Genomic DNA, 13,859 nt, shown 5'->3' on the forward strand with positions numbered 1-13,859 from the left:
TGTGTTACTGTGTGTGTATTGTGTATAAGTGTGTGTGTATTGTGTATAAGTGTGTGTGTTGTGTATAAGCGTATGTGTGTGTTACTGTGTGTGTATTGTGTATAAGTGTGTGTGTTACTGTGTGTGTGTTGTGTATAAGTGTGTGTGTGTGTTACTGTGTGTGTATTGTGTATAAGTGTGTGTGTGTGTATAAGCGTATGTGTGTGTTACTGTGTGTGTATTGTGTATAAGTGTGTGTGTTACTGTGTGTGTGTTGTGTATAAGTGTGTGTGTGTGTTACTGTGTGTGTATTGTGTATAAGTGTGTGTGTGTGTTACTGTGTGTGTATTGTGTATAAGTGTGTGTGTATTGTGTATAAGTGTGTGTGTTGTGTATAAGCGTATGTGTGTGTTACTGTGTGTGTATTGTGTATAAGTGTGTGTGTGTGTTACTGTGTGTGTGTGTTGTGTATAAGTGTGTGTGTGTGTGTATAAGCGTATGTGTGTGTTACTGTGTGTGTGTATTGTGTATAAGTGTGTGTGTGTATTGTGTATAAGTGTGTGTGTGTATTGTGTATAAGTGTGTGTGTGTATTGTGTATAAGTGGGTGGGTGGGTGTGTGTGTGTGTGTATAAGCGTATGTGTGTGTTACTGTGTGTGTGTATTGTGTATAAGTGTGTGTGTGTGTGTGTGTATAAGCGTATGTGTGTGTTACTGTGTGTGTGTATTGTGTATAAGTGTGTGTGTGTATTGTGTATAAGTGTGTGTGTGTGTGTATAAGCGTATGTGTGTGTTACTGTGTGTTTGTATTGTGTATAAGTGGGTGGGTGTGTGTGTGTGTGTGTGTGTATAAGCGTATGTGTGTGTTACTGTGTGTGTATTGTGTATAAGTGTGTGTGTTACTGTGTGTGTGTTGTGTATAAGTGTGTGTGTGTGTTACTGTGTGTGTATTGTGTATAAGTGTGTGTGTGTGTTACTGTGTGTGTATTGTGTATAAGTGTGTGTGTATTGTGTATAAGTGTGTGTGTTACTGTGTGTGTGTTGTGTATAAGTGTGTGTGTGTGTTACTGTGTGTGTATTGTGTATAAGTGTGTGTGTATTGTGTATAAGTGTGTGTGTTGTGTATAAGCGTATGTGTGTGTTACTGTGTGTGTATAAGTGTGTGTGTTACTGTGTGTGTGTTGTGTATAAGTGTGTGTGTGTGTGTTACTGTGTGTGTATTGTGTATAAGTGTGTGTGTGTGTTACTGTGTGTGTATTGTGTATAAGTGTGTGTGTGTGTTACTGTGTGTGTGTTGTGTATAAGTGTGTGTGTTGTGTATAAGCGTATGTGTGTGTTACTGTGTGTGTATTGTGTATAAGTGTGTGTGTGTTACTGTGTGTGTATTGTGTATAAGTGTGTGTGTGTGTTACTGTGTGTGTGTTGTGTATAAGTGTGTGTGTGTGTTACTGTGTGTGTATTGTGTATAAGTGTGTGTGTGTTACTGTGTGTGTATTGTGTATAAGTGTGTGTGTGTGTTACTGTGTGTGTGTTGTGTATAAGTGTGTGTGTGTGTGTTACTGTGTGTGTATTGTGTATAAGTGTGTGTGTTACTGTGTGTGTGTTGTGTATAAGTGTGTGTGTGTGTTACTGTGTGTGTATTGTGTATAAGTGTGTGTGTGTGTTACTGTGTGTGTATTGTGTATAAGTGTGTGTGTATTGTGTATAAGTGTGTGTGTTGTGTATAAGCGTATGTGTGTGTTACTGTGTGTGTATTGTGTATAAGTGTGTGTGTTACTGTGTGTGTGTTGTGTATAAGTGTGTGTGTGTGTTACTGTGTGTGTATTGTGTATAAGTGTGTGTGTTGTGTATAAGTGTGTGTGTGTTACTGTGTGTGTATTGTGTATAAGTGTGTGTGTGTGTTACTGTGTGTGTGTTGTGTATAAGCGTATGTGTGTGTTACTGTGTGTGTATTGTGTATAAGTGTGTGTGTTACTGTGTGTGTGTTGTGTATAAGTGTGTGTGTGTGTTACTGTGTGTGTATTGTGTATAAGTGTGTGTGTATTGTGTATAAGTGTGTGTGTGTGTTACTGTGTGTGTATTGTGTATAAGTGTGTGTGTTGTGTATAAGTGTGTGTGTGTTACTGTGTGTGTATTGTGTATAAGTGTGTGTGTGTGTTACTGTGTGTGTGTTGTGTATAAGCGTATGTGTGTGTTACTGTGTGTGTATTGTGTATAAGTGTGTGTGTTACTGTGTGTGTGTTGTGTATAAGTGTGTGTGTGTGTGTTACTGTGTGTGTATTGTGTATAAGTGTGTGTGTGTGTTACTGTGTGTGTATTGTGTATAAGTGTGTGTGTATAAGTGTGTGTGTGTGTTACTGTGTGTGTATTGTGTATAAGTGTGTGTGTATTGTGTATAAGTGTGTGTGTTGTGTATAAGCGTATGTGTGTGTTACTGTGTGTGTATTGTGTATAAGTGTGTGTGTTACTGTGTGTGTGTTGTGTATAAGTGTGTGTGTGTGTTACTGTGTGTGTATTGTGTATAAGTGTGTGTGTGTGTATAAGCGTATGTGTGTGTTACTGTGTGTGTATTGTGTATAAGTGTGTGTGTTACTGTGTGTGTGTTGTGTATAAGTGTGTGTGTGTGTTACTGTGTGTGTATTGTGTATAAGTGTGTGTGTGTGTTACTGTGTGTGTATTGTGTATAAGTGTGTGTGTATTGTGTATAAGTGTGTGTGTTGTGTATAAGCGTATGTGTGTGTTACTGTGTGTGTATTGTGTATAAGTGTGTGTGTTACTGTGTGTGTGTTGTGTATAAGTGTGTGTGTGTGTTACTGTGTGTGTATTGTGTATAAGTGTGTGTGTGTGTGTGTATTGTGTATAAGTGTGTGTGTGTGTGTGTGTGTATTGTGTATAAGTGTGTGTGTGTGTGTGTGTATTGTGTATAAGTGTGTGTGTGTGTGTGTGTATTGTGTATAAGTGTGTGTGTGTGTTACTGTGTGTGTGTTGTGTGTAAGTGTGTGTGTGTGTTACTGTGTGTGTATTGTGTATAAGTGTGTGAGTGTGTATAAGCGTATGTGTGTGTTACTGTGTGTGTATTGTGTATAAGTGTGTGTGTTACTGTGTGTGTATTGTGTATAAGTGTGTGTGTGTGTTACTGTGTGTGTGTTGTGTATAAGTGTGTGTGTGCCTCCCTGCCCTCGTCCCCGCCCTCATCCTCGTCCTCGTCCCCGTCCTCATCCTCGTCAACGTCCTCGTCCCCGCCCACGTCCCCGCCCTCGTCCCCGCCCTCGTCCCCGCCCACATCCTCGTCCCCGCCCTCATCCCTGCCCTCGTCCTCGTCCCCGCCCTCGTCCTCGTCCCCGCCCTCGTCCTCGTCCCCGCCCTCATCCTCGTCCCCGCCCTCATCCCTGCCCTCGTCCTCGTCCCCGCCCTCATCCTCGTCAACGTCCTCGTCCCTGCCCACATCCTCGTCCCCGCCCACATCCTCGTCCCCGCCCTCGTCCCTGCCCTCGTCCTCGTCCCCGCCCTCATCCTCGTCAACGTCCTCGTCCCCGCCCACATCCTCGTCCCCGCCCTCATCCCTGCCCTCGTCCTCGTCCCCGCCCTCATCCCTGCCCTCGTCCTCGTCCCCGCCCTCATCCTCGTCAACGTCCTCGTCCCTGCCCACATCCTCGTCCCCGCCCACATCCTCGTCCCCGCCCTCGTCCTCGTCCCCGTCCCTGCCCTCGTCCTCGTCCTCATCCTCGTCAACGTCCTCGTCCCCGCCCACATCCTCGTCCCCGCCCTCGTCAACGTCCTCGTCCCCGCCCACATCCTCGTCCCCGCCCTCGTCCCCGCCCACATCCTCGTCCCCGCCCTCATCCTCGTCAACGTCCTCGTCCCCGCCCACATCCTCGTCCCCGCCCTCATCCCTGCCCTCGTCCACGTCCTCGTCCCCGCCCTCGTCCCTGCCCTCGTCCCCGCCCTCGTCCCCGCCCTCGTCAACGTCCTCGTCCCTGCCCACATCCTCGTCCCCGCCCTCGTCCTCGTCCCTGCCCTCGTCCCCGCCCACATCCTCGTCCCCGCCCTCGTCCCTGCCCTCGTCCCCGCCCACGTCCTCGTCCCCGCCCTCGTCCCCGCCCTCGTCCTCGTCAACGTCCTCGTCCCCGCCCTTAGTCTTAATTCCATCGTTCGGGGGGACGGAGGCCCTGCTCTACACCCTGCTCACGTCCAGCTGATCCAGATCAAAGAGAGTCCTTAAATATTTATGAGCTAGAATGGAAAACAGCTATGAGGAACAAGCCCTAATGGACTGTGTGAAATAATGTAGTGTGTGGAAGCCGCTGTGTTGTTACCTACAGGGCGGCACGGTGGCTCGGTCACTGTCCATTTAATCAGCTCCACTTACCATATAGAAGCACTTTGTAGTTCTACAATTACTGACTGTAGTCCATCTGTTTCTCTGCATGCTGTTCTTCAATGGTCAGGACCCCCACAGGACCACCACAGAGCAGGTATTATTTAGGTGGTGGATGATTCTCAGCACTGCAGTGACACTGACATGGTGGTGGTGTGTTAGTGTGTGTTGTGCTGGTACGAGTGGATCAGACACAGCAGCGCTGCTGGAGTTTTTAAACACCTCACTGTCACTGCTGGACTGAGAATCGTCCACCGACCAAAAATACCCAGCCGACAGCGCCCCGTGGGCGGCGTCCTGTGACCACTGATGAAGGTCTAGAAGATGACCGACTCAAACAGCAGCAATAGATGAGCGATCGTCTCTGACTTTACATCTACAAGGTGGACCGACTAGGTAGGAGTGTCTGATAGAGTGGACAGTGAGTGGACACGGTGTTTAAAAACTCCAGCAGCGCTGCTGTGTCTGATCCACTCGTACCAGCACAACACACACTAACACACCAGCACCATGTCAGTGTCACTGCAGTGCTGAGAATCATCCACCACCTAAATAATACCTGCTCTGTGGGGGTCCTGACCATTGAAGAACAGCATGAAACAGATGGACTACAGTCAGTAATTGTAGAACTACAAAGTGCTTCTATATGGTAAGTGGAGCTGATAAAATGGACAGTGAGCATGAACTTGTGTTTGTATTTCGGACCTCTGTATTAGGACACCTGACCAGCTGTTATTATAGATGTTACAGATGGTCATGGATGCTCAGTGGTTAGGGTACTGGACTAATGATCAGAAGGCTGATGGTTCATCACCAAATTTCCACTGATGGGCCCCTAAGCAAGGCCCTTAACCCTTAATCGCTTGGACTGTATGTGGTCATGGTTTGGATAAAAGTGACCGCTAAATGCTGCAAATGTAAAATGAAAAGCGGTCACTCTGGGTTATTTTACTACTGAAATGAGACGTCCAACAAGCCAACAGACTGGTGTCCAGATATTTTTGGCCATACAGCGTTAGACATTCTACTGCATTACTGGCTCGATTCTAAACAGAGAAGCTTAATTCATTCAGCTCAAGAGTAAAGCAAATACAAACCAACCCTCATATTATGATGCTACCACCACCATACTTTGCAGTGTGCCTGATGTTACCTGACTGATGTGCTTTGCTAGATCTTTGTCCTTTCACAAGCGTCTTCTGTTAGGTTTAGAAGCAAGTAAAGCTCGTTTTCCAGCCGGTCCTGATCAGACTGCTAGTCCCTGCTGCTCACAAATGAAAACACTGGAGATGTTCTAGTCTGGATCGTGTGTTTATTTACTAAATAAATGAGCTTGTTTGTTCTATAAAAAGACACAAGAATTCTGATCAATGTCTCTATTTTCTATCTTAAAGGACCTTTCCATTCAGATAAACATAATGGTCCATCTAGAGCCCTGAAGTATGAGGAACAGCCCTGATTTAGGAACCCGCATGTGTGTAGTTTGTAGGATTGAACTGACCCGTGATGGTGTGACTGACCTGGTTCGACCCACTTGAGGTGGATCGGTTCTTTGCAGTGTTTCAGCACAGCCATCACATCTCTGGTGGTCAGTCCCGCTACAGGAGTGTCATTCACCTCCAGGAGAACGTTCTCCTCCCGGGACTGTTCCCCTCTTACAGCCCCGACCAGGGGGAACAGTCCGACCTCAGCGCCTCCTCTCACATCCACGCCGAGCTCCCCGCTCTGATCCCGGATCAACACTCGCTCCTGGACCCGGCTGCTCCAGTGGCTCGGTTTAATCCCGCTTCTGGACATGTTTGAACATCACTCGGACTTCAGACATCAGAAGGATCCATAAGACTCGGTGTAGATGATGATGAGTTCTGGAGAACTTTCTGGATTCTTCACACAAACTTCAGCTGAACTTCATGTCCGTCCACTCATCTCATTTCTTCTGTTTATGGCCCAAAATTCAGCCCGGCTCCGCTTTTATCACCGATTCCACGCCGCTGTTCGACTTCAGCAGCTATTTTTACACTTTTTAACCGTGTTTAAAGCAGTTAAATGATCCTGAGAGAATAAATAATCAGTAAATAATCTGTAAATTACCTGTAAATAATCTGTAAACATTCAGCAGCTCGAGCTCCAGGCTGAGATTTAAACAGTAACGGGAGTGACCGTTAGCCAGCACTCAGGTGGGCGGGGCCTGAGCAGCGCGAGGAAGTTCGGCTTCGCTTTTAACCGTATGCAAATGAGCAGCGAGGGGCGGGGCTACGGATAATTTATGCGTGACGTCAACATGACGAACACGGATCGAGCTGAAACACCAAAAGCTAAAAGAATAAATAAATAAATATTAATAATATTAAACCACATAAAAGTAAATAAATGATTTATTATTAAAAAAAATTAAATAAAAAATTATCATAATAAACCACCAAAAAAAAAAAAAAAAATAATAATAATAATAATAAATTATAATAATAAACCACCAAAAGAAAAATATAAAAAAGTAAATAATAATAATAATAAAAAATTATAATAATAAACCACCTAAAGTAAAAATAAATAAATAAAATAATAATAATAATAAACCTCCAAAAGTAAAAATAAATAAATAAATAAAATAATAATATTAATAAACCACCAAAAGTAAAATAAATAATAATAATAATAATAATAAACCACCAAAAGCAAAAAAAGTAAAATAAATAATAATAATAATAGAAATAATAATAATAAAATACCAAAAGTAAAAATAAATAAATAAATAATAGAAATAATAATAATAAAATACTAAAAGTAAAAATAAATAAATAATAGAAATAATAATAATGAAATACCAAAAGTAAAAAGTAAAAGAATAAATAAAAAATAAAATAAACCACCAAAGTAAAAAAGTACAAATTTACAAACTAAGTACCAAAGAAACAGTTTTGTTCATTGCTCTCACTGTGGTTCTGTAGAGTCTTAGAAACCCTTTCAAATCAATTTTACAGTTTCAGTTTCTACAAACATGAATCAAGCTAAACCAACCAAAAGTATGTGGACACCCGACTTTGGAGTGTGTCCATGGGGGTTTGCGCCCATTCGAAGCCTGGCTCACAATCAGCGTCCCAAATCATCCCAAAAGTTGAAACTTTTCAGTCAGGTCTCATGGTGTCTTAATAGACCTTGCTTTGGTGCACAGCCCAAAGCTTTAAACAAATGCAACAGCATTAAGAACAACAGTGAAACATTTAAACATGGCACGTCAGTCAGGGAACACCATCCACACTGAAATATGGTGGTGGCAGCATCATTTGCGATTCTCCAGTTTATTGAGCAGTGCAAGAATGAAAAGTAAATTTAAAAAAAAGTTCAGGTCAGTTGAGGTTTGTGTTAATAAATGAGATTAAAGCTGCAGTGTGTAACTTATGGAGATTTGGAGACCCCCTAAGGTAGGAAATAAACTGACACTGATCTTCCAGAATCCTCACCGCTGTTAAGAAGCTCTTTTTTAAATAAATAAACATACAATACAGACTAGAACGTTTCTAGTGCTTTTATTTGGCAGCAGGGACTAGCAGTCTGATCAGGACCGGTTGAAAAATGAAGGGTGCTTGTTTCTACAATCCAGGAAGCAGTTTTTCTCAAACATGACCAAAACAGTGATTTGGAACGTCTCTCTGCGCACAAGTTCCCACAGACACAGTCCAGCAAGCTCCCGGTCAGTTTTCTGGATGCTAATCTTCCACAGTGTGCTGTAGACGAGGCTCTGTGGGTCGTGTAAGGAGTGTGTTTTGAGAAGCCGTGAGGAATGTTTAATGCTGTGAGAGGAGGTTTTGAATGGGCTGTGGAATCCCCCGAGTGAAGCAGAAAACATGCTGAGGAGGGTTCGGCGTTTAAAATGAAAAGCAAACACAATCACGCCGGAGCCGCCAGCGCTGAGGAGGGGAGGTGAACCCACGCCGACGAGCTAACACCATCACGTTCCACCGCTGCTCTTACACTCCTGCTATTAAACGCTCCTTATTGTCCAGAAAGTTCTCTCTGCTACTCTGCAATCCCATTTCACTGATCTTTTTCATGCTGTGTGGTCATGAACGCTGATCTTGGGTGACACAGTTTTGTTCATGACTCTCGCTGTGGTTCCATAGAGTCCTAGAGCACTGGGTACTGCTTTGTAACCCCAAATCAATTTTACAGTTTCAGTTTCCTTATATACACTGATCAGACATAACATTAAAACCACCTCCTTGTTTCTACACTCACTGTTCATTTTATCAGCTCCACTTACCATATAGAAGCACTTTGTAGTTCTACAATTACTGACTGTAGTCCATATGTTTCTATGCATGCTTTGTTACCCCCTTTCACCCTGTTCTTCAATGGTCAGGACCCCCACAGGACCCCCACAGAGCAGGTATTATTTAGGTGGTGGATGATTCTCAGCACTGCAGTGACACTGACATGGTGGTGGTGTGTTAGTGTGTGTTGTGCTGGTATGAGTGGATCAGACACAGCAGCGCTGCTGGAGTTTTTAACAGTTCTGGTCCAATGGGACAATGACGAGGCAAAGCCGAAACGTACCAGCCAGCAAAAACAAGCTACATAACACGAGAGCACCAAACTGCCCAGACCCCCAGGATCGTTCTTATGGTTTTTTTAAACTGCCCCCAGTGTTGTGAAGCGAAACCTTCCGTGAACTTCATGTGCTGGAGGAGCCAGTGGTTGGGTCGGGTTCCGGCAGGTTTTGGTAACTGTATGTTTATTTGCCAAGGGCTGGTTTGTCGCAGACGACCCGACAACCAGTTCTCATTCCGCTCTGTCCCTCTTCTGTTCACTTTCTTCATTGTGGGCTACGCATGTTCTTATCTTTCATTTGTTACTTTATTTTTATATTTTTATTAATTTAGCCACCTTATTTATTTAAGAAAAACACCTTTATTTGTTAGTACCAGCTATATTCTTTTTTTCTGTGTATCCCAGCTTGTTTGAAAGCTGGGGTCAGAGAGCATAGTCAGTTATTGTACGGCACCCCTGGAGCAAACAGGGTTAAGGGCCTTACTCAAGAACCCAACAGTGGCTGCATAGCAGAGCTGGGATTTGAACCAACAATCTTCTGATTTATTGATTTATTACTACCCACTAAGCTACCACTGTCCCGATTATCCAACTATTATTAATAAGGTATTAAACAGACAGATAGACAGACAGACAGAGAGGCAGGTGGATAGACAGATTGACAGACAGATAGATATACAGACAGACAGACAGACAGAAAGAGGCAGACAGACAGATAGACAGATAGAGACAGACACACAGATAAATAGATAAACATTCAGACAGATATAGATAGATAGATAGATAGATAGATAGATAGATAGATAGATAGATAGATAGATAGATAGACAGACAGACAGACAGACAGACAGATACAGACAGATACAGACAGACAGATAAATAGACAGAGACAAACAGACAGACAGATCGATATAGATATATAGACAGAGGCAGACAGACAGACAGACAGACAGACAGAGAGGCAGGTGGATAGACAGATAGCCAGACAGAGAGGCAGGTGGATAGACAGACAGATAGATATATAGACAGACAGACAGACAGACAGACAGACAGACGAATGAATGGACAGACGGACAGACACAGATTATTGTATTTGCGATCGTCTCCTTGTAGTTGGTGGTTTTTTAGCCTCAGTATCGTTCTCTCCTGGAGGTGTGTGGGATTCACCTGGCGCTTCAGTAGCGAGGTGCATCCAGTCAACGAGGTCATACCACGTCCAGCCTCGTCCAGCACTTCTTGGTGGTCAATAAACATAACAGCATTATGAGAAGATGGAGAAGACTAGTGGACAGACTGACCGGATGGAAACTGGAGCCACTGTTCTACCATAGCAAAGACAGTCCTGCTCCTGACCCTGCACTTCTGGACTTCTCATGTATGAGAAGTGACCCTGTGGTATCTCATCAGCACGAATCTGTGTGTTAATAATCACCCCCTCACGCTAACGGTTCGATTCCGAACATCTCGTCCAGTCACGACGTGTCCCGAGTTAATAACAGACCTTCTGTATCTTCTGTATCTGATCTCTGCTTTTCACCGTCCGGCTCCACACACCCTGATCCAGAAATACTTCCCTCAGCCACCCAGACCAGATTTTATTCACATGACCCAGATACTCGTCATAATTTCCTTCCTTCCACCTCCAGATTTCAGCTTCTAGCAGCAGGAGTGAGGAGGTTTAGGTTTGGAGGTTTAGGTTTGATGGTGGCTCCAAAAGTGGTCGTCAGCTTTGACCACCGATTATCAAACAACGTTAGTATGCATGTTGGCAGGAAAAGTCTGTGAACCCTTTAAAATGACCAACATGTCTGCAGTATTAGATTTAAAATGTGGTTTAATCTTTATCCAGGTGATTCTAATAAAATCAAGTTCAAATTCATCCTGATAAACTTAATATCTAAAATAACACAAATATAAAACAACATCCAGCAAATATAACAAATTATGTTCTGTTTTACTGATAATGTCTATTTATGCTTCTGTCTGTCTGTCTGTCTATATATCTATCCGTCTGTCTATCTACCTACCTACTTATCTACCTATCCGTATGCCTATCTATCTATTTACCTACCTACCTACCCACCTGTCTGTCTGTCCGTCCGTCCGTCCGTCTGTCTGTCTACACAGACACTATTGACTCTAGATGTGCAGCCTGGACACTGAAGAAAGAGGACGATAGACACATTCAGGCTTTTAAGAATCAGTGCATCAGAAAAAGATGATCACCAACGAGTGAGTGTACAAGACGGCCAGAACAGAGAATGAGCTACTGAACCACATTGAGTCCCGCAAGTTACATTGTTTTGGAAGTGTGATGAAGGACCCACATGAGAACATTGAAGGCGGTGTTATTGTATGACAGGATGACGAGGAAGACCAAGAATAATCTGGATTGCATTAACGGGGCGTCTACTACAAGCGACATAAGGGCATCGGAAAAGCTGACCCGTCTGTACCTAATGTCCAGTGTATGCCAGTGGAACCGGACCCACAGCGACCTTGAAAAATAGAGCGACTGATGAAAATAAAATACAATAAAAAAAACTTTGATTCCTGGTTTCCTAACCTCAGACGTGTTTAGGAGGAGCCTCACCAGCCGTGCTCTCATTATTCCACTCCTGCGGCCCACCAGGAACAGCCTGTTGAATACTGATTCAATCTAAAGAGCCGCATTTTTGCTCCGCATAAAAACCCCCTGCTGCCCCCCGCAGACCCCAATTCCCTCAGATCTCTTTCTCATAAACAACAAATCACAAACATGAATACCAATCACGCTCCCCCGAAAAATAAGCATTTTAATTTGAGACACAGCCGCGTTTAGAGTCAGAGACAGGTCTGAGAGTGCCTCATCTTCATGTTCACATCTTCATGCCATCTCTGTCAGTCTGTACGTCTGTACATGCACTATAGGGCCAAAAGTATTCGGACGCTTGACCACAAGCTTGTCGGACATCCCACTTCAAAAACAAGTGCTATAAAAATAGAGTGACCACTGTGTCGTTCTTCTGAGAAGCTTCTCACAAGACTTTGAGGTGTGTCTGTGTGTGGGAATTTGTGCCCGTTTAGTCAAAATGACAAAAATGCTGCTAAAATAAAAGCAGCAGTTTTGTATCAGTGTGATGTTGTAGCTTCTGTATTTATTCCTGTAGAATATTTGTTTCACAGTCTGAGCGTCGTTATTTAGATAGCTAGTTTACCCATGGTGCATTGAGACGTGTATTATTACTGCTTAGTTGTTTGAGAGGAGAAATGACGGTATGGGATTGGTATCGGTATCGGACATAAAAAAGTGGTATCGAGCCAGCCGTAGTAAATACTGGAGGTGAAAATCACTTGGTAATAAGCGTGTTTATTATGGTACAAACTCCAGTTCTGAAAAAAAGTTGGGACGTTTAGCAAGTGCATACATTTTATTTCAATTCTGGGGGGCAAAAAAATTGTAGAAATTCTTTAATTTCTGTAGTTTCTGAAAGGGTGGACGCCAAAGGTGCTACCAAGTTTACTGTTGTTATGAATGTTTTCAATCAGCTGCGTGTAATGCTCACACTACACGACTTTCCAAGTCATCAGGTCGCTGTACAGTTCTCACTACACGACTGATCGGTGATGGGGGGTCTCACACTACACCATCGATCACCAACTGGAATCTTAGGCGAGCTTCTCTACTCTCCCAAACTACGTTCTGTCACGAAAACACACGTGAGAAGTGACGTGGCAAGTGGTGGTAAAGTAACACAGAGCTTAGCGTGGCTCTCCGTACTCTATACGGCTCTGTGTAAGAAGCGGTCGAAGATTGCACATGTGTAACAAGGGCCGTGGGGTCATTAATTATGATTCAGGGCCGCCAGACCAAAATCAATAAGTGCCTGATTACACAGATGCTCTTTTTAACGAATGCACTAAAATCCCCACAGACATATTTCAAGATCTCTTGGAAAGCTTCTTCAGAAGAAAGGGGCTTCATTTTAATGCCCATGGTTTTGAATTTGAGGGTGTCCACATACTTTTGTTCATGTAGAGTACATCTACTGTATCTATGTTAACGACACGGGTTCGAGCGCCACACACACACACACACACCTACATGTTCCAGAAATTAGTCACCAACGTGACCTACAAGTGGCAGCAGATTCACAGTGAGGAATTGGATATGACGAGATTACCAGATAAAGATGAAGAATTGATGATGAAGATGTGTTCTAACACGCTAGTGCTGGTGCTCTGGAGAAACGGAGCTCTGCTGCCCTCAAGTGGTGGAGAGTGTGCACAGCTACACATATGGGTAAACGATCAACAAATGGGTGGCTCAGTGGGTACCTGGGTTTGATTCTTAACTCAGGTCGATGCCTACAAGAAGTTTGGCATGTTCACCTCATGCAGAATGTGGTGTTTGATGGTAAATGATGGTGAATAATGTTGAATGTTGATGGTGTTTGATGGTAAATGACGGTGTTTGATAGTAAATGACGGTGTTTGATAGTAAATGACGGTGTTTGATGGTAAATGACGGTGTTCGATTGTGTTTGACAGTGAATGATGGTGTTTGTGTTTGATGGTGAATAATGTTGAATGTTGATGGTGTTTGGTGGTAAATGACGGTGTTTGATGGTGTTTGACAGTGAATGATGGTGTTTGTGTTTGATGGTGAATGATGGTGTTTGATGGTGTTCGATTGTGTTTGATGGTGAATGACGGTGTTTGGTGGTAAAGGATGGTGTTTGATGGTGAATAATGTTGAATGTTGATGGTGTTTGGTGGTAAATGACGGTGTTTGATGGTGTTTGACAGTGAATGATGGTGTTTGTGTTTGATGGTGAATGACGGTGTTCGATTGTGTTTGATGGTGAATGACGGTGTTTGGTGGTAAAGGATGGTGTTTGATGGTGAATAATGTTGAATGTTGATGGTGTTTGACAGTAAATGACGGTGTTTGTGAATAATGTTGAATGTTGAGG

General features: G+C 43.5%; 1 protein-coding gene across 4 annotated transcripts in view; it reads right to left on the reverse strand.

The window, feature by feature from the left end:
* Positions 1-6,542, reverse strand: part of magi2a (membrane associated guanylate kinase, WW and PDZ domain containing 2a) — a 123,615-nt gene extending 117,073 nt beyond the window's left edge. For all 4 annotated transcript variants that reach the window (XM_062996943.1, XM_062996935.1, XM_062996928.1 and 1 more), the window contains exon 1: positions 5,877-6,542. In XM_062996943.1, the coding sequence (XP_062853013.1) occupies positions 5,877-6,153 (277 nt within the window). In that variant the 5' untranslated portion in view covers positions 6,154-6,542. The remainder of the gene's footprint in view (positions 1-5,876) is intronic.
* Positions 6,543-13,859: the final 7,317 nt, after the last annotated feature.

This window comes from Trichomycterus rosablanca, chromosome 1, assembly GCF_030014385.1.
Source record: "Trichomycterus rosablanca isolate fTriRos1 chromosome 1, fTriRos1.hap1, whole genome shotgun sequence".
NCBI lineage: Eukaryota > Metazoa > Chordata > Actinopteri > Siluriformes > Trichomycteridae > Trichomycterus > Trichomycterus rosablanca.